This window comes from Ornithorhynchus anatinus, chromosome 17 (genome assembly GCF_004115215.2).
Source record: "Ornithorhynchus anatinus isolate Pmale09 chromosome 17, mOrnAna1.pri.v4, whole genome shotgun sequence".
Lineage (NCBI taxonomy): Eukaryota > Metazoa > Chordata > Mammalia > Monotremata > Ornithorhynchidae > Ornithorhynchus > Ornithorhynchus anatinus.
The window spans coordinates 836343-855401 of record NC_041744.1 but is presented as its reverse complement, the minus strand read 5'-3'; the positions used below and the strand labels follow the sequence as shown (position 1 = coordinate 855401).

The 19059-nt window shown below is 61.7% G+C and overlaps 1 protein-coding gene across 4 annotated transcripts in view; it reads left to right on the top strand.

The window, feature by feature from the left end:
* Positions 1-351: 351 nt before the first annotated feature.
* Positions 352-19059, top strand: part of GTF2IRD1 (GTF2I repeat domain containing 1) — a 29297-nt gene continuing 10589 nt past the window's right edge. For 3 of the 4 annotated variants that reach the window (XM_039914516.1, XM_029081609.1, XM_039914514.1), the window contains exons 1-13: positions 352-579; positions 11487-11615; positions 12541-12682; positions 13789-13935; positions 14547-14730; positions 15031-15365; positions 16209-16289; positions 16405-16488; positions 16659-16842; positions 17219-17244; positions 17584-17686; positions 18000-18037; positions 18815-18898. In XM_039914516.1, the coding sequence (XP_039770450.1) occupies positions 11493-11615; positions 12541-12682; positions 13789-13935; positions 14547-14730; positions 15031-15365; positions 16209-16289; positions 16405-16488; positions 16659-16842; positions 17219-17244; positions 17584-17686; positions 18000-18037; positions 18815-18898 (1531 nt within the window). In that variant the 5' untranslated portion in view covers positions 352-579; positions 11487-11492. The remainder of the gene's footprint in view (positions 580-11486; positions 11616-12540; positions 12683-13788; positions 13936-14546; positions 14731-15030; positions 15366-16208; positions 16290-16404; positions 16489-16658; positions 16843-17218; positions 17245-17583; positions 17687-17999; positions 18038-18814; positions 18899-19059) is intronic. The other variant, XM_039914515.1, reaches the window with a different exon arrangement.

The following is a 19059-nucleotide window of genomic DNA, read 5'->3' as shown; positions in this document are numbered from 1 at the left end:
GGTGTCCGGGGGTCGGTGGGCGGTCCGGTGGGCGGTTTGCTAATCCCGTCCGTCCCTGGCAGCCAATGGCGGGCGGCGTTGCGCGGGGCTGGGATTAGACACGGGGCGAATGACTTTCAATCTTACTGGGATTAGCGAACAAAGAGGCTGCTTCCCTCCGCCCCGCACACCCCCGCAGACCCCCGCAGACCACCGACCCCCAGGACACCCCCCCTCCAGCCCCAGTCCCCACCCCCACCCCCCACGCGCGCGGGGGGGGGGAAGGGAGGGGGTCGCTTTCCCCATCCCCCATCCCCCCATCCTCCATCCCTCCCGGGCCAGGCCGGGCCCCTCCTCCTCCCTCTCTCCCCCTCCTCCCCAGGATTAGGGGTACGTTCGCCCCCTCCCCCTCTTCCCTGCAGACCCACAGAGGGGGGAGGGACCAGTCCTTCTCCCTCCTCCTCTTCCCTCCTCCTCCTCCTCCTTCCTCCTCCTCGTCCTCCCCCAGCCCCTTCCAGCCAGATTAAACCGAGAGCCGAGATCCCCGGCCCGGAGCGGGGGGCCTGGCGGCGGCTGGACGATTTAGGGACCCCCCCGAAGGTAAGAGAAACTTTTACGGGGGGGGTCCTTCTCGCTGCGCCCCTCCCCCCGCCCCTGATCCCCCAGAAATAAAGGGGGAGGGGGCTTTTACCGGGTGCACTGGGGACACGTGACTGGTCGGGTGGCAGTTGGGATGAGAATTTGGGGGGGGGGGTCACCTGGCCTGGGGGGTGGGATGGAAGGGGGAGGGATTGGGGGTAGGAAGCTGTCAGCGCTGGGGTTGGGGGACGATGGGGGGGGGGGACAGGGGGCGGAATCTGCTGCAGCTGCAGTGAGGTCACGGCTGGCACCGGTGCCCGGAGGAGAGCGAGCCGACGAGGAAGCGCCCCCTCCCCGTGCCCCCCATCCCCACCCCACCCCCGGCGGCTGAGGGTCCGAGCGGCGAGCGGCCTGGGAGCGGGGGGTCTTCGGGGGCCCCCCCCCCGCCCCACTTACCCCCGGCCCCATCCCGGGGTGGGCGGTCTGGTCCGCTCGGCGGTGGGGAAGGGTCTCCCTTCTGAGGCCCAGTCTGAGCCGTGGGCGGGGCCGGGGGGCGATTTGGGGTCACCTGAGCAGCCGGGCCCTCCTGCTTGGGGGGTTATGGGGGGGAGGGGTGCGTGAGCGGCGCCCTCGGCGCTATTGGGGGCAAGACGGATATTGGGGTCACCAAGGGGGCGCTGGCTGCGGGGTGCCCCTGGCGGGAGGCAGATGGGGCGGGGGCACAGCCCGCCTGAGATGGGTTGAAGCGGGGCAGATCTTGAGTCTGGGGTCCAGGCAACACCAGCTGACCTCTGACCCGTCCAAGGGCGTCTCGGCCTCCCCCCGCCCCCAGCTGGATCCCAGCTCCTGAGCCTTAGGGGGCAGGGGGCCAGAGAGGAGGAGGAACTGTGGGAGGGGAGGGGGGCTCCGGACAAGGGCTCAAGGCACGGGGGGGGGGGAAGGATAACCCTCTGGGGAGGGGGGAGAGGGCAGTGCCCCTCCCCCCCTTCTCCCCAGCCCCTGGGTTAGGGAGCCACTTTTCTGGGGGGTCAGAGTGCTGTGCCCCTCCCCCACAACGGCTAAACTGGGAGCCCATGAATGGGGGGCGGGCAGTGGCCGGCCTCTTCTGATCTCCGAGAGCGGAATGACCGGATGAGGTCAGGGTCAGGGTCAGGGTGTGGGGAGGTCCACTGCAGACAGAGCCTGCCAGCCAACAGGCTACTGTGCAGCTCAAGACGGGGGTTTGCTAGAGGGGCCGTGGGGCGGGGGGAGAACCAGAGGGGCGGCCCCCCGGTCCCCGTGGGAGCTGGTGTCTGGCCGGACCCCATCCTCCAGCGTCAGACTGGGTTGGGGAGGGAAACTGCAGCTGCACCGAGAGGGATTTAGGGCAGACTGGTAGAGCGGCAGGCGCCCTCCTTGGCCACAGGGTGTGCGGCGGGTGGGACCTGTGCCGCGGAGACCCTGGCAGGTGAGGCGGGCGACTGTCAGGCTGGGGTGGCTGGGGTCCAGGTTGACCGGCGGGAGGGGGCTGGACCTGGACCAGCTGACCTCACGTTGCCTTTTTGGGGCTGCGTTTCCTGGGGGCCCCGAGCGGGTGCCTGGAAAGAATCGGCGGCGGGCGCTGGGGAGAGGGAGAGGAGGGTCTGTCCACCATCCCTGCCACTCCCGGCTCAAGCTCTTGCTGATTGATTCGGCCACAAAAATGCTATTCCACCCCCTGATGCGGGTTCTGGCCCCTCCTCCCTCCCCCGCCGCTCTGGATCCCCCAGGCCCGGTCCCTCTTCCTGCCCCGCCGCTCTCATGGCTCCCTCTGGCCCAGTCCCTCTTCTCTCCCCGCCTCCCCCATGGCCCTGTCCCTTCTCCTGCCCCTTGGCTTCCCGTGGCCCAGTTCCTCCTCCTCCTGCCCCGCTCCCATGGTTCCCCATGGCCCGGTCCTTTCTCCTCCTGCCCCTCTCCCATGGCTCCCCGTGACCCGGTCCCTCTTCCCTCCAGCCCTGCTTCCATGACTGCCCATGTGGCCCAGTCCTTCGTTCTTCCACCCATCACTCCCACGGCTCCCCATGACCCTCCGTGCGGTGATCGGGGCTGTCGTTGCACCCGAGGGCCCTCCGACCCAGGAGGGAGCGGCTCGAGACCCTTTTTGGTGAGATCCCCTCCCCCGAACTCTTTCCCAGGTGCCTGTCTGCAGGCTACATGTGGGAGTGGATGTGGTCATCTCTGGGGTTAGGAGGGAACCCCTGAAGAATCAGTATGGCCAGGGGTTGGGAAGGCACTCCTCTCGGCCTCCCCCCCCCCCCGCCCACCGCTGGTGCCAAAACAGAGGGTCAGAGTCTGGCTGGGCAGAGGGTAGGACTAGCCCCCGCCCAGGGTAGGTCTGGCTGTCTTGGAGGGGTCAGCAGTGGACTGCTGGACAAGCCCGTGGATGAGAAGCCGATGGCCAGACGAGCTGAGGTAGGGCCCTTGGCCCCGGCGGGATGGGGAAAGTCTCCCTGGCGAAGTTCATATTTATTGTACGCTTGCCGTGTGCAGAGCACTGCACTAAGCACTTGGGAGAGTACAATATAACAATAAATAGTCACATTTCCTGCCCACAGCGAGCTTACAGTCTAGAGGGTCTCTTAGTCTGGGCCTGGTCCCAGAGACTTGGAGTGGCGGGGGCTGGAGACCTTCCTCACCTGAGCCCTCCACGGGGAGGTCAGGGGGTGTCTCACCAGACATGGTGAAGGTCACCCAGGAGCAGGCAAAGTTTCCCCAGGCACTGGGAGACTGGTCGGTGAGTGTATTTGAGTACGTGCGGGCCTGCCCCCGCGCACATTCGGCCACCCTCGCACATGCTCAACTGCCCCCACGGAGCCGCTCCCGTGCAGACACGGCCAGGAATCGATCCTCCATGTAGGGGGAGGGTGCCCGAGGCCCAGGCTTCTGACCACCGCAGGGTCGGGCCCTGAAAGCCGGGAGACTCTGGGCTCCAACTCCAGCCCGAGGGATCCGGCTGGCACCGAGCCCTGTTGGCACCCATATGTGGTCGCAGAGGCCCTGGTGGAGGTTTTCGCTGGAGATGCCCAGAGAGCAGGGGATGTTAGGGACAGAGGGGCCCCCCGGCGGTTCTCGCCATTAGGGTGGAAGTGCCCAGAGAGCAGACGGTGTTGGGATTTGCTACTGGTGTCTTCTCCCAAGGTGCCCAATTGGTGGTCCTGGGTAATCTCTGCCCAGTTGACACCCTTAGCAACAGGGGAGGAGATGGCAGGGGTGGAGAGCTCGGGCTTGGGGAGCAGTAGAGCTAGAGTTGACTACTGGAGAGGTGGCTGCAGGTGTACCCCCGGCCCCTGCAGTGGGCATGGGGTGTCTCAGTCTGATCCACCCCTGCCTTGTGATGTGAGTCAGTCTGGGGGGGCGAAGGTGGGGGTCTGCCCCGGGACTGGGACCGTCAATGCCTCAATACTTTCCTAACTGTTTTGGGGAACAGATGACGTGTTTGGGGAGGGGAGGGAGGGACATCTTAACAACACAAATGTGTAGGCTTTATTCCTCAGCAATGCCTCCCCAAGCAAACCCATCTAGGTATGGCATCGAACTCTTTCTGCAGGGCACGGGGATGGGAGAACCAGGTTGGTCACGGCCCCCATCCCTCACGGGGCTCACCGTTTAAGAGGGAGGGAGGGAGAGCAAGGATATCACCCCCATTTTACAGAGGAGGAAACGGAGGCCTAAGTGAAGTTGAGGCCTTGGAGGAGGTCACGCAGCAGGCCAGCGGCAGAGCTGGCTCCTGACCCCGGTCACTGGCCACGCTGCCTTCGGAGGTGTCCGCGTCCCCGGCATCCATCTGGATGCCGGGGGCAGGAGGAAGAGGGCACCCCCATGATGTATGAAGTGACCCCGAGGGAGAGTCCCTTGAGGGAGCCCCCTGGGGCTGGAGGAAAAGTGAACCACCCTGGGCAGCAGCTCTCGATCATTAATTCATTCAATTGTATTTATTGAGGGCTAAACTGTGAGCAGAGCACCTTACTAAGCTTAACGATAAATGGGGTCCGGGGTCCCAGAGCCTGCGTGGCTGAAAGGATTGGATGGGCGGGAGAGTAACAAAGCTGATGAGGATTTTGGGTGGGGTGGGGGTCCACAGTTTACCCGGCGGCGGGCAGGAGGGAGCAGCTGCTTGCTTTAAGTTTGTGCTCAGGAGGTCCTGGGGCGGGTAAGATGCTGAGGAGTGGTCTTGGGAGAGGCTGGAGTCCCAAAGCTCCCCACTTTGCTGCCTGATTGCTGGGCTGCCCTGAGGGAAGTCCTTATCCTTTCTGAGCCACCCCCAACTGTCCAGGGACGAGAGTGGGGAGCATGGCGGCTTGGAGGGCCAGGCTCTGGCTGACCACTAAGTAGACCCCGCAATTCTCAAGTGCCCTCCGGCTGGGCCTGGGGGACCTGGCCCAGAGGGCAGCCTCCTTGGCATTTTGAGCAGGACCCCAAGCCTCCCAAACCCCAGGCATGAGCCCGGCAGGGGCCATCGAGATTGGGGCTGTCGGACACAGGGTGGACAGGGCGGTGATGGCAGTAACCGGTCACCCTGCGAATCCCCCTCTCTAGACTGTAAGCTCGTGGTGGGCAAGGAACGTGTCTGTTGTTGTGTGTTACTTGCCCAAGCGCTTGGTACGGTACTCTGCACACAGCAAGCGCTCAGTAAATACAATCGATTGATTGATTGGGCCTCAACTCTGTAACTATTGCCAGAGGGGCCACCTCCCACCCAGTCTCCTTGGGATTTTGACGAATGGAGACCTCGACTGTGTGAAGGAAATGGCTACTGGTTTCTGAATCCTGTTAATGGAATACAATAAAAAGTCTAGTTAGGTAAATCTAAATAATGACATTACAATACAGCAGCTGTTAACCAGCTCCCCCGCCCGCCCTCCGTTAATACAATCAGTGTGCAGAGGCGGTAATTGGCTAGGCCAGGCAATTTCTCAATAACCACGCTTTTTTAAAAAGAAAACGAGACCCGGAAGCTTTGCTGGTCCCCACCGTATGAAGCGGGCTCTGGTTTCCTGCTTTTCTGAGGAGGGGGGCCTCAGGGGGACGGCCAAGGAAGCCAGGAGAGGAGACTTTTGGGGTGGGGGGTAGCTGTCGAGGGGTCAGTGAAGGTGGGAGTGGCCCGTGATTGAGCTCACTGGCTCTGGATTGGGGGTTCTAGACTGTAAACTCGTTGTGGGCAGGGAATGTGTCTGCTTATTGTTCTATTGTACTCTCCCAAGCGCTTACTAAAGTGCTCTGCACTGTACGATTTAATACGTACAATTAAATACGATTGAATGAATGATTCTGCAGGCCCCCTAAGCCCCCCACCCCCAACTCGGATCTGGGAACGAGGTGCGAGCGAGCATCCGAGAAGGAAAAGGCGAGAGCGGGGCTCAAGGAGCAGATGAGCGGGAAAGAGTGCGAGCTGGGGTGAAGTGGGAGGAGAGTTTGGTCAGGGCCCAGAGAGGTGGAGGACAGGGAAGCCCGCTGGGGTGGGGAGAGGAAAGGCCCCCGTGGCACCGTGAGAAGGGTACAAATCGGTTACGTTGGCCGGGGCTGTGGGCAGAGGACACATGCGTACGTGTCCCCACGGGCACGCGCGCCCCCGCACACAGACACACGCGAACACACGCAGACATGCAGTCCAGTCCTCTGTTGTGGGACCGGAGGGGAGCTGGAATTTCATCTCCGGTTTCTGGTGACTCCCCCTCCCCCCTCCCCCGCCCCCCCACGCTCCTGCATTTCCCTCCCTCCCCCCTCCGTGTGAAATTCCACCCCGACTGAGCCTGGATCACGCTGGGCCATCAGCCTTACTGTCCGAGGGGATACAGTGGGGGGCGGGGGACAGTGGCTCTCTATGGGCAGCCCCGGCCTGGGTCTGGCTCTTGGGCATCTGCCATAGTCGGGGGGGGGGGGGGGAGGGCGCTGTGGGAGGGGTCTCTGGTGTGGGGGTGGACGGAGCCATGGGCAGAGAGGGGAAGGGGCTGCATCGAACCCCCCAGAGCCAGCCTGGATTCGGAGCAAGAGTTGGGGGAGACGATTTCTCAGTGATGTGCCCCTCGCCCCGACCCCCCAAACAACCCAACCGAGACCCTCAGCCCCTGACACCCCCTTTCCCACCCTGCCCAGGCAGTGGAGGAAAAGGGTTACAGATCCCAACCCAGCCTTCACCTCCCCCTACCCACTGCCCCACCAGTGTCCCTCAGGAGAAAGGGACCCAGTGTGCTGGGTGTCCTGTTGTGTCCGTCTCTGGGCCGGCCCAGTGACTCTGTGTGTGTGTGTGTGTACACACACACACACACACACACACTCGGCCTTCTCCCTTGCAGGCTCCGGTGTGGGCAAGGAGGCTGAATCCATGGAGCAGAAGGAGGGGACAGGAGGGAGGGGCCTGGGGCATTATCGTGTTGTTGTGCCGGGACCACTGGGTACTAGGAAGCCTGGAAGGGGTACAGGCTGCGGCCATGGGGGCCGCAGGGCCGGCCTGAAGGTGGGGAGGGAGGGGAGAGGCAAAACAGTGTCCAGTGTTATTAAGTGTGGCCTATGATCACCCTCGCTGGACCTCGGTGAGCCCCCCTCACAGCCGAGCCGACCCCCTCCACCTCCCCTCCCACAGCGCCAGCAATGCCAGGGAGGCAGCGGAAGATGGCGGACCGGATTCAAGTGTGACCTCTGCTCTGTGACCTTGGGCAACTCACTTAACCTCTCAGCGTCTCAATTTCCTCATCCTTAAAACGGAGTTAATAATACCTGCCTCTCCTACCTCATAGCGTTGTTGTGAGGGAAGAAATTACATAAGTAACGTGAGCTCTTTCCCACCAGCCACTCAATCAACGGTATTGATGATTGAGAGCTTACCTTGGGTGAAACACTGTACTAGACACTTGGGGAAAAAACAGTAGAGTTGGTAGACATGTTCCCTGTCCACAAGGAACTCACAATCTAGAGGGAGAAGGCAGCCATTAAAATCAATTACTAGTGGGGGAACTGTACTTATGTTTTGTGGGGCAGGGGGGTGGGATGAATATCAAGTTGTTTAGGGCTGCAGATTCAAGTGCTTAGCTGACGTAGAAGGGAGGGAGAAATGAGGGTCCAGTCAAGGGCGGTCTCCTCTCCCATTACCACCCAACCCACTCACTTTGCTCCTCTAACACCAACCTTCTCACTGCACCTCCACCTCGACCATCTCTCCGCCAACCCCTCGCCCACACGTCCTGCCTCTGGCCTGGAACACCTTCCCTCTTCATATCCGACAGACAATCCCTCTTCCCACCTTCAAAGTCTTATTAATGATATTTGTTAAGCGCTTACTATGTGCAAGGCACTGTACTAAGCACTAGGGTAGATAACGACTAATCAGTTGGACACGGTCCGTGTCTCATACGCGGCTCATAGTCTTAATCCCCGTTTTACAGATGAGGGAACTGAGGCCCAGAGAAGTGAAGTGACTTGACCGCAGGTCCTTCGGACTCCCAGGCCTGTGCTCTCTCCAATAGGCCATACTGCTTCTCTACGTGGTCTTCCTTGACTAAGTCCTCATTTTCCCCTTACTCCCTCTCCCTCTGCATTACCCTAGTACTTGGATATGCACCCTTTATTCACCCCCTCCTCAGTCCCACAACACTTATGTCCATATCCATTATTTATTTTTGTTAATATCAGTTTCCCCCTCTAGATTGTAAGCTCCTTGTGGGAAGGGAATATGTCTAGTAACTCCGTTATATAGCACTCTCCCAAGTGCATAGTACAGTGCTCCAAACTCAGTAAGCAGTGAGAAACAATATGGTCTAATGGAAAAAGCATGGGCTCGGGAGTCAAAGGACCTGGGTTCTAATTCCGATTCCGCCACTTGTCAGCTGTGTGACCTTGGACAAGTCACTTAACTTCTCGGTGCCTCAGTTCCCTCATCTGCAAAATGGGATTCAATGTCTATTCTCCCTCTTACTTAGACTGTGAGTTTCACGTGGAACCTGTTGATCTTGTATCTACCCCAATGCTTAGTTCAGTGCTAGTTACCTAATAAACCCTATTATTTAGTAAGCTCACGGTAAGTATGATTGATTAATTACCTGTCTTCCCTATCAGCCTCTCAGCTCCCTGAGGGCAGGGATCATGCCCACTCTGTTGTATTGTGTCCTTCCTCTTGTTCAGTACAGTCAGTGCTGAGCACACAGTAAGCGTTCAATAAATACCACTGATTGAGGGCACTTAAGGAATAAAAACGCTCTACAACAACTAAGGAATTATTCATTCATTCAATCGTATTTATTGAGCACTTACTGTGTGCAGAGCACTCTACTAAACACTTGGAAAGTACAATTCAGCAATAGAGACAATCCCTGCCCACAACTGGCTTACAGTTTAGAAGGGGGAGACAGACATCAAAACAAGGAAAGAGGCATCAATAGCATCAATCTAAATAAATAAAATTCTAAGATATATGCCCAACAAAACAAGTAAACATGCATTAAGATAAATAGAATTATAGATATGTACATATATACACGAGTACTGTGGGGCAGGGTGGAATTAGTCCAAGCCCTCCCCACCCCGCTCCCGGCACCTTGGTCAAGGTGCTGGGGCATGGCAGGGTCCAGGGGAGTGGGAAGGGAGAGGGAGGGGCAGGAGGAGCTGTAGGGGACCGGGGAGGGGGGCTGCACAAGTAAACTTCTGGCCCCCAGAAGGACCGTGACTGGGGGCTGGGGACTCCAGGGTGCCAGGCAGCGATGGGTGCTGTGGTCCAGCAGGAGACTTGGGCAGGGGTAAGGGGTGTTGGCAGGACCCCGGCCGGCCTCCCTCTCCCTATGGGGCCAGAGAAGGGGCATAGCCTAGTGGATAGACCCTGGGCCTGGGAGTCAGGAGGACCTGGGTTCTCATCAGGCTCTGCCACTTGTCTGCTGTGTGACCTTGGGCAAGTCACTTCACTTCTCTGGGCCTCAGTTGCCCCATCTGTAAAATGGGGATTGAGACCGTGAGTCCCACATGGGACAGGGACTGTGTCCAACTCGATTTGCTCGTATCTACCTCAGCACTCAAGACAGTGTTTGGCACATCGTAAGAGATTAACAAATATCCGATTATTATTATTATTACTAAATACCGTAAAAATAGAGAGCATCGGGGCACCTGTCCAGTACCCGCCTGGCCCTGGCCCCATCCCCAGTGATGTTACTCAGTAGGTCACGGCCCCTCGGTGCTCTGACCCCAGAGTTTATGGGGCTCTGGGGAGGGGGTCTCCTCCCCACCCTGCAGGACTGTGCAGGGTTCCAGCTCAGCCTCCGGGCCCACGAGACTCTAGTTATGACTGCTGTCAGTGTTAGTCATAGTAATGATGAAGGTAACTCTTGCTCAGCGCTTAGTTTGACTCAGGCGCCGGGGCAGATGCGGGGGTCTTCGCCTCGGACACGAGCCCCGGCCCACCCCGGATCCCCGCCTCCTGCCGGGAGACGGGGGGTCCCGTCCCCAGTCTACAGCCTGAGGAAACTGAGGCACCGAGTGGGTCAGGAAAGATCCCACAGCAGGCCACCGGGGACAGAGCTGGGACGAGAACCCAGGCGTCCTGGTTCCCAGGCTGTCTCGATTAGGCCATACTGCTCTACCGGACACTCCTTTAGTTCTCTGCACACAGCAAGAGCTCAGTAAATGTGATTGATCGATTGAACGGTCATTCAGGGCAGACTGGGACCCGGATGCCTGGAAAGGACAGAGGGGAGGAGGGGAGCCCGAGAGGGATGGGAGGTGGGGGTTGGGGTGGGTGTGAATGAGGGTCAATTCTCCAAACCAGGCCCCCACCCCCGGATCCCCCCATCCCCCTCTCCACGCAGCCCCTGCGGGCTCAGCAGGCGGGAAGATTTCCAGGTTGGGGAGATTAAAGGCCCCGGTCACATTGTTCAAATACCACGAGATTAGTTGCCAGGGAGACCGCAGCGGTTGCCATGGACACCGGGGGGCCCGGAATTAGGATTGCGATTTCTCATCCCTCTCACAGCGACTGGAGCTGCCGCCCCGCAGCCCCTGCCCACGGCCCCCCTGCCTCTCCCCTCGCCCATCCCCTGCTCACGGGCCCTTCCCCCTGCCCTCCGCCCCCTCGGGGGTCTGGGTCCCTCAGTGGGGCCGGAACCCCACCCCTTCCCCCACCCCCACCTCCACCTTGCGGCATCCCTGGGGGGTCGGGGGCGCCTGGGACTGGGATCAGCGGGCGCTCCCGCCTGTGGCGGAGTTCATCCTTGGACCCTCCGGCCGGCCCGGGCTTGCCGAGCCCACGGCTTGGGGAATGTGGGGCAACCAGAAAAACCTCACTGCCCCACCTCCCCAGGGTGGCGGGCGGGAGACGCAGCCCCCAGCCCAGCCCCCAGCCGGGCCTAGGTCTGGTGGGCCGACGTCGTCAGGGGGAGGGGGCGACGACGGCAAAATGACCCTTGGGGTCCCGTCCGGTCACCTTCCGGATGCCGGTTGTGGGGATCCTGGACAGGAATTCCGATTAGCCTTCTCCTGGGGTTTGCTAGCCAACACGTAATGGCTGGCTGCCTCTGCGTGGGCGTGGATGCGGGCACGCACCCGTTTGTGTGTGTGTGTGTGAGTTGGGGGGGCCTTTGAAGGGAGGCAGGAGCAGGGAGATGAGAATAAATCAGAGAAGGTCCCCCGGAGGCGGTGGCTATAGTCAGGGGCCCTCAGAGAGGACGGGGTTGCGCTCTGGAGGGAATTCCATTTGGGGGGAGATAGGCGGGAGGCATTACCTTGGGAGGAGCAAGGAGCGCGAGCTTGGGGCAGCCGGAGAGGAGAGTTGATTCGTAGAAGGGGGTGAGTGGGTGGACAGCCTCGAAGGTGATGGTCAGGAGCGGCCTGTTGGCGGGGAGGCACCCGGGGTGGGGGTCTGGGCCCAGAGGATCCTCTGGATGCGGGGGCGGGGGCTCACACCTGTCTCCTCCCCCCTCTTCGTGTTCTAGGTGGACATGGCTCTGCCTGGGCGCCCCTGGGACGGGTCAGGCAACGGCTCCGGGCCGGACGCCTGGACCCCAGAATTCTCCCGCAAGGATGAGATTGTCACCAGCCTGGTGTCGGCCTTGGACTCGATGGTGAGTGGGGTGGGGTGGGGCAGCCAGTTGTGTGGGTGGAGGCGACTGGGCAGACCGGGTGGGGTCACTGGGTTTGAGGAGGGGGTCACTCCACTGCCAGCCCCCCCACCCCCCCACTGGCCATCTCGAAAAGGGGTCGGTTACCCATGAGCAGTGGAGGTGGGCAGGACCGGATGCTTGGGGGAGTGAGTATGCACAATAGTGTTGATTTCCATTGAGCATGCTCCCTGATGGGAGCCCCAGGAGTACCCCTCCTGCCCCCTCTTGGGGTGTTTCCAGATGTACCTCTCCCCTACATGTCTTGGGGTACCCGCAAGATAGCCTGGGTGATTGGCACATAGTTCATTCATAGTGGTATTTATTCAGGACTCACTCAGTTCCGAGCACTGGGGTGAGTCCTGGGGTGGATACAAGATCATCAGATCGGGCACTGTCCCTGGCTCTCACTGGGGAGAGCTGAGTTCTCCTCCCATTTTACGGAGAAGGAACTGAGGCCCAGAGAGGTCAAGTGACTTCCCCGATGTCCCTCAGTAGACTGGGGACAGGGCCAGGACCAAAACCCAGGTCTCCCGACTCCTGTCGTCTTCCCCCCGTCCCTGCCCCTGCTCTCTCCAGTAGGCCACACTGCCTACAGACTCAGGGGAGGTGGGCAGACGACCTGGGTGTGCTCTCAGTGCCTCCCAGGACCCCTGCCCAGCTCTGTTTGCTCCTCCCACCGCCCCACCAAACACACACACACACACACACACACACACACACACACAAAGGGGCAACAGAGAGGCTCAAGAGGAGGTGAACAGATGAAGAATCACTGTCAGAATCACTCGGAGCCCCCCGACCCCTTCGGGATGAGTCCGGCCTTCATTGAGGGAGCAGCAGGGTGAGGACATGGGGTGACAGAGAGACCGTTTCTCCTGCCCCTCAGTGCTCGGCCCTGTCCAAACTGAACGCGGAGGTGGCCTGCATCGCCGTCCATGACGAGAGCACCTTCCTGGTGGGCTCGGAGAAGGGCCGGGTCTTTCTCAACACACGGAAGGAGCTGCAGGCCGACTTCCTGAGGTTCTGCCGTGAGTGCCCGCCCCACCCTGGCCAACTCTTCACCTGTCTGCCTGCCTGTCTGCACGCCTTACCCCGTGTCTACCTGTCACGATCCCCCATTAATTTGGGGTCCCTCTGGGGTATGGGTCAGCAGCTGTTCCCTGTTTTGGAAGATCTGCAGGGAGAGGAGGGCTGGACTCCTGCCTCCCCTCCTGGTCCTCCCACCTCTTGGTCTTCCCACCTCCTCTCTCCCTACCTCCTCATCCTCCGCCTCCTCTCCCTCCGCCTCCTCTCCTCCCACCCTCCCCACTCCCTCCCTGTCATGTCTGCTGGCCCTGTCTCAGAGACCCCGACCAGGGAGGGAGCGGGGGACGGGTGCTGCTCTTTCCTGTTCTGTCCCTGCAGAGAGGAGATTAGTCGGGCCGGGGGTGGGGCGTGAAGTGTGGCGGGGCAGCCTGGCTGCCCTGGTTTTTGTGGGTGGGGGTCTTTGGCCAAGAAAGAGAGGTTGCTGGGGAGGGGGCCGGGGTTGGGCCCAGGGAAAGAGCAGCGGCAGGAACTGAGGCCCCTTCAGCCTTTCCCCACAACCCCAGGCCCCCCTGACCCCTACCTCAGGCTGCCTGTTGGTGGCTATATATAGTTCGGCAGTTTTATTTTGGGGCTGAGGCTGAGTGACCTGTTCCCCACCCTCTCCTTGTGCTGTGCTGCGGCTGGGGAGTGCCCCCCCCATCCACCCTACCCCTCTGCTGTGCTGGGGCTGGGAGACCGACCCCCCCCCCCATCAGTGGAAGTTCAGGAAAGGCTGAGGTAGAGGGGGTCATGAAGGGCAAGGGTTCAGGCTGACATTCATTCACTGATTCAGTCGTATTTATTGAGCACTTACTGCCTGCAGAGCACTGTTTAAGTCCTTGGGAGAGTACGGTACAGCAATAAACAGACACATTCCTCCCACCGCCCCCAGAGCAGATGTGGTGGGGGGGTCACAGGTGCTGTGACCGGGCTTCGGGCTGGGTTTGGAGCCATTCTGGGTGTTGCGTGACCTTGGGTGAGGTGGTTGACATCTTTGGGCCCAGGGTTGTGGGGGGAGATAGTGTCAGGGGCAAGCTGTGCCCCAGCCCCTCACGCTTGGTACCCACAGGAGGGCACCGGCGCCCGGAGCCGGAGCTGGGCGTCCCCAGGAAGGGCCGGGACCGCACTCGGGGCGACGCCCGGGCCCCTGCTGACCCCGGCTCCGATGTCTTCTTGCTGCGGAAGATGGTGGAGGAGGTGTTTGACGTCCTGTACAGTAAGCGCTCCTTCACCTGGGCCGGGGCCGGATGGGCCCATGCGGGCCGCTAGTTATCTGCAAGGCTGCTGGACGGACAGTGGGCGTCGAGCTCTGGGCCTATGGGCCTGCCGACCTCTGATTATCAATACGGGGGCTGGATGCGGGGTGGGGCATAGGTGGATGGGTGGGTTCCTGCTGCCCGCAGGTGGGTTCCTTAGCAGGTGGGTTCCTGCTAAGGAAGGGTTAGCCCCATTTCCTTATTCGGCTCTCCGTCCATAAGCGGCCCCAGCCAGGATTCCCCCTGCACCACTTGGGACAGGTGGATTTTTCCATCTCCTCCTCCGGCCCCTGAATCCCCTCTCCCCGCTGAGAAGGGAAGACTCCTCCCTCACCCCCCATTCCCCAGGCACTGTTTGCTTCGACCCCTTATCGGGGCTACAGTCGGTCCCCATGGGCCCTGTTTGTGTGGGTCGGCGGTCCGGGGTTGGCGGGGGGCCCACCGTTGGGTCGTGGGACAGAAGTCTCTTTGGCAAAGCTGGGCCGGGTGGGGTGGGGGACGCTGACTGTCGCGGGGTCTCCCCGCCTTGGGCTCTCACCGCCCCGTGCCTCCCACGTGCCCGCGCCCCCAGGTGAAGCCCTGGGCCAGACCTCTGTGGTCCCGCTGCCCTACGAGAAACTGCTGAAGGAGCCGGGGCTGCTGGGCGTGCAGGGACTCCCGGACGGCCTGGCCTTCCGCCGGCCCGCGGACTACGACCTCACCGCCCTGCTGGCCATCCTGGAGCAGAGCCATCGCATCCGCTTCCGCCTGCGCAGGTGCGCCCGGGGGCAGGGCCGGGCCCCGCTTTTCTCTTTCCCCAGTTGCGCCTGTCCCTCAGTCCCTCTGTCTTGCCATCTCGCTGTCCTGTGTAGGGGTGGGCTTGTCTCTCGCCATGTCTCTGTGTGATTCTAACTCCCTCTCTGTCTTGGTGTCTCTGTTTCTCTGTCTCTCTCGCTATGTCTCCGGTCTCCCTGGATCTCTGCTTGTCTCTGCTCTGTCTGGGACTCTCTCGTTCTCGCTCTTTTTCTTCTCTATCTCCCTGGGTGTCTCTGTCTCTGTCTCCCCCTTTCCATCAGGCCAGCCGAGGACACCAGCCGGGAGTCCGAGGTCAGCGGCGTGGAGCTGAGCTGTGTCTCGGGGACCCCTAGGGGCTCCCAAGGCCCTGGCCCCAACGCCCCCAAGCTGCCTGTCCCAGACCTCCCTGCCCCCCCGGTCACCTCGGCCGCTCCGGCCCCCGTGGCCGTGGCGGGTTTCCTGTATGGCGTCACGCTGCCCGGCCAGAGAGCCCTGGACCTGAAGGCCGAGGGGCCGGTCAGCGTACCCGGACCCAACCCCGCCAGCGACCTCGCCTTGCCGCGCCCACCCGCCGAGCAGAAGGCCCCACCCGCCCAGGAGTTCGCCGACTGCTGCGGTAACACTTCTGCCTGCCGGGCTCCTGGGGAGGAGGACCCAGGGGCTGGGGGGATGATGGGTTCTGGGAGACCCAGCTTCCGGTCCTGGCTTCTCCCCCGCCTGCAGCTGGGTGACCTTGGACAAGCTACACAATCTCTGTGCAGAGATGCTTCGGTGTAGGGTGTCGGATGGGAAAGCAGTTGGGCGAAACCTCCCATTCTCTGAGAGTCGGTGTCCTCCCTGCCCTGGCTGCGATGACGCACTCAGGGATTTCCCGTGTGTTCGGAGCCGTGCGCTACTCGGGTCCCTGTGCTCTGAGATCATGGCCCGAGGCCATGGCCCTCACGGGGCTTTGACCTATGAACCCCAACACCCTCTGCCACTGCCTCACCCCGTGCTGGCGACCGGCAAGGTTCAGCTCCCCGTTTTCCGGATGAGGAGACTCAGAGTTCGCAGAGAAGCAGCGTGGCCTAGTGACAAGAGCACAGGCCTGGAAGACAGAGAACACGGGTTCTAATCCCGGCTCTGCCGGTTGTCTGCTGTGTGACCTTGGGCAGGTCACTTAACTTCTCTGTGCCTCAGTTACCTCATCTGTAAAATGGCGATTAAGACTGTGAGCCCCACGTGGGACAGGGATTGTGTCCAACCTGATTACCTTGTTTCTCCCCCAGAGCTTAGAACTGTGCTTGACCCATAGTAAGCACTTAACAAATACCACCGTTATTAAGAGTAATTGCCAGCAGCTACAGACCGGGGGCGAAGGGGGGATTAGAACGCCGAACTCTTGGCCCCCGGATCACGCCGCCTTCCCCGGTCCCCTCCGTTAATGCGGCTCCCCTTCCCGCGTCTTCCCCACATCCAGGGCAGAAAGCCGGCGGGCCGCTCATCCAGAACGTGCACACGTCCAAGAGGGTCTTGTTCTCCATAGTCCACGACAAGACCGGTAGGGGAGGCCGGCCCGGGGGAGGGGCCCAACCACGGGGGCCAGACTCACGGGAGGAGGGCAAGGGAGCTGGGGAACCCCGGAGTGGCTATCGGTGTCACCCTTGTCTCGATAGAGAAATGGGACAGCTTCATCAGGGAGACTGAGGACATCAACACTTTGAGGGAATGCGTCCAGATCCTCTTCAATAGTCGCTACGGTCAGTGTCCAGGGCGGCCACCCTGCAACCGTCACCTATTCGGGAAAGGGCCCCGGTTGGGAGGGCGATGTGTGCCGGACGACGGACACGGTGGTGGCCGTCCCCGGGGTCGTGGAGAGACAGAGACACGGCAGCTTTTGAGATCCTCCCCCGATCCTTGGCCCGCACAGCGGAAGCCCTGGGCCTGGACCACATGGTGCCAGTGCCGTACCGGAAGATCGCCTGTGACCCCGAGGCCGTGGAGATCGTCGGGATTCCCGACAAGATCCCGTTCAAGCGCCCCTGCACCTACGGCGTCCCCAAGCTCAAACGCATCCTGGAGGAGCGGCACGGGGTCCACTTCATCATCAAAAGGTGCCCGGGCTGGGGAGCCCAGGGCGGGACCCAGGACACTCTGCTGGATCGCTAGGAGGAGTCAGAAGTAGAGAGGGGAGATTCGGGAGTGTGGGATGCTCTAGGCTGGGTCACTGGGGGAGAGTCAGGGATGTGGGGAAAGACAGGGGTCTGCGGTAGACCCTGCTGGGTCACTGGAGGAGAGTCCAGGGGAGGTTTGGTTCATGTGGGTCACCGGGGGGGAGTTAGGGATGGGGGAGCAGTAGCCCTCCAGGCCACCAGTCGTGTTGCCCGAAGTCAACTGTGACTGCCCCCAAAGTGCTGAGGGTCTTCTCTCTCTCTCCTTCCTCTCTTTCTCTCTCTCTCCTTCCTCTCTTTCATCTCCCCCGCACCCCAGGATGTTTGATGAACGGATCTTTACAGGTTTGTAGAAGCCTATTCTGGCCTTGGTGACACAGGGACTGGAGGGCTGGGGGTCCTGGACTGGGGGAAACCAAGGATTTGGGGACCTAGGCCACAGATCTTGGGGTGCCTAGGGTGAATTGGGGGGACAGGAAGGGTTCCGCTGCTCTAGATGCCCAGGAGACCTCTTGGTGACTCCCCTGTGGGCTGCCTCTGGTCCCCTCCCCCCAGCCCAAGCTGGAGTTACTCCCATGACTCCGGACAGCAGGGGTGGAGGAGTCAGGGTCTGGGAGAGGGCCCCAGGAGGCCTGGGGGAGGCTGTCTCTCCTGAGGCCGCCCCTACCCCCGGACCCACAACAGGAAGCAAATTCTCCAAAGACCCCACCAAGGCGGAGCCGGCCAGCCCCTCGGACGAGTGCCCAGTCGACGGTCAGAGGTCGACCAGCCTGGGGCAGATTGGCCGGTGAGTCCATCCCAACCAGCCCGCCTGGAGCCATGGGTGACCCCGGTGAGGCGGAGGTGGGGGTGGGGGCGGTCTACCCAGACCCGTATGCCTCTGCACAGCTGACAGGGGAGGGGGGTGTCCACACAGGGTCTGGGCTCCCCTCCCCCTGGGTCCAACCTACCCCTCGGGCACCCTTCCCCCAGCCCCCGCCATCCTAGGAGCCTGGGCCCGGAGCCGAGGCCAGGCCGGTGGCCCCCCTGATCCGCGTTGGGGGTTGCCCGGACCCTCCCCACGGTCCCTCACCTCGCCCGGGTCTGCTCGGGTCCCGCAGGTCGGAGCAGTGTGGTGTGATGGCAGACTGCGAGCCCGGTAACCCAGCGCCCGGAGGCTGAGGGTGGGGACGGGGCAAAGGGCCTGGGCCCTGAGTGTGGGAGTGTCCCCCTGAACCCCCAGACACGCAGGCTGATGCAGGGCCCACTCTGAGCCAAGCAATGGGCTGAGCCCTGGGGCATCTGCAGGGCAATCCGATTCGGATTGGATGACGTCCCTGTCCCACGTGGGACTCCCGGTATTAAGGAGTGACATCGAGCCTCTTATCCCCATTTTACAGAGGGAGGAACTGAGGTCCAAAGAGGTTAAGCAACTTGCCCAAGACCACACAGTAGGCAGGGGTGGAGCTGGGGTCAGAAGTCAGCTCTCCTGACCCCATGACCCCCTGCTCCTGTCTCTTTCCACCATTTTGTCCTGCTTCCCTGTTGGGATCGATCCTTTCTCTCCCACTTTGTTTTTCCGGGGACCCTGTCACCTCCTCCCCCGAGACAAATGGGCCAGAGGGGCTGGGGGTAGGGCACAGTGGATATTCTCTGGTTTGGTCCTGGCCTGGGGAGGGGGCGGGTGGGAGGTGTACCTTCCCTGGGTTCCCATGTCCCCAGGCAGACCCGCCACCCTGTCCACCCTGCCGCTAGGGGGCAGGACAGGGCCGGCACCCCGGGTTCTGAAGTCCCCAGTGTGCTCCGTGGCCCCCTCAGTGTCTGGGGGGTGCGGGGTAGGGGCGCGATGGTTCTCTGTCCATCCGTCCATCCCCTGGTCCTGCCGGGGGCTGCAGTGAGCCCCCTCCCCGCTTCTTTCTCCCTGCCCCTGCCCCAGGGCCCTCCGGGGAGCTGAGCATCCTGCGAACCATCAAGGTGGAACCGGACGACCCAGACGACATCATCCAGGTCACGGTTCCAGGTGGGCGGATTTCCGGGTCGTGTCCGGCAGGGTCAGCTGGGTGCGGTGGCGGGGTCGGCTGGGCTGCGTCCAGCGGGGGTGGGGCAGTAAAGAGAGGACGATGCCTCGTAGCCAGGCATCGTCGCCCGGAGGGCTGGGGATTCTGGGGACCGGGGGACCTG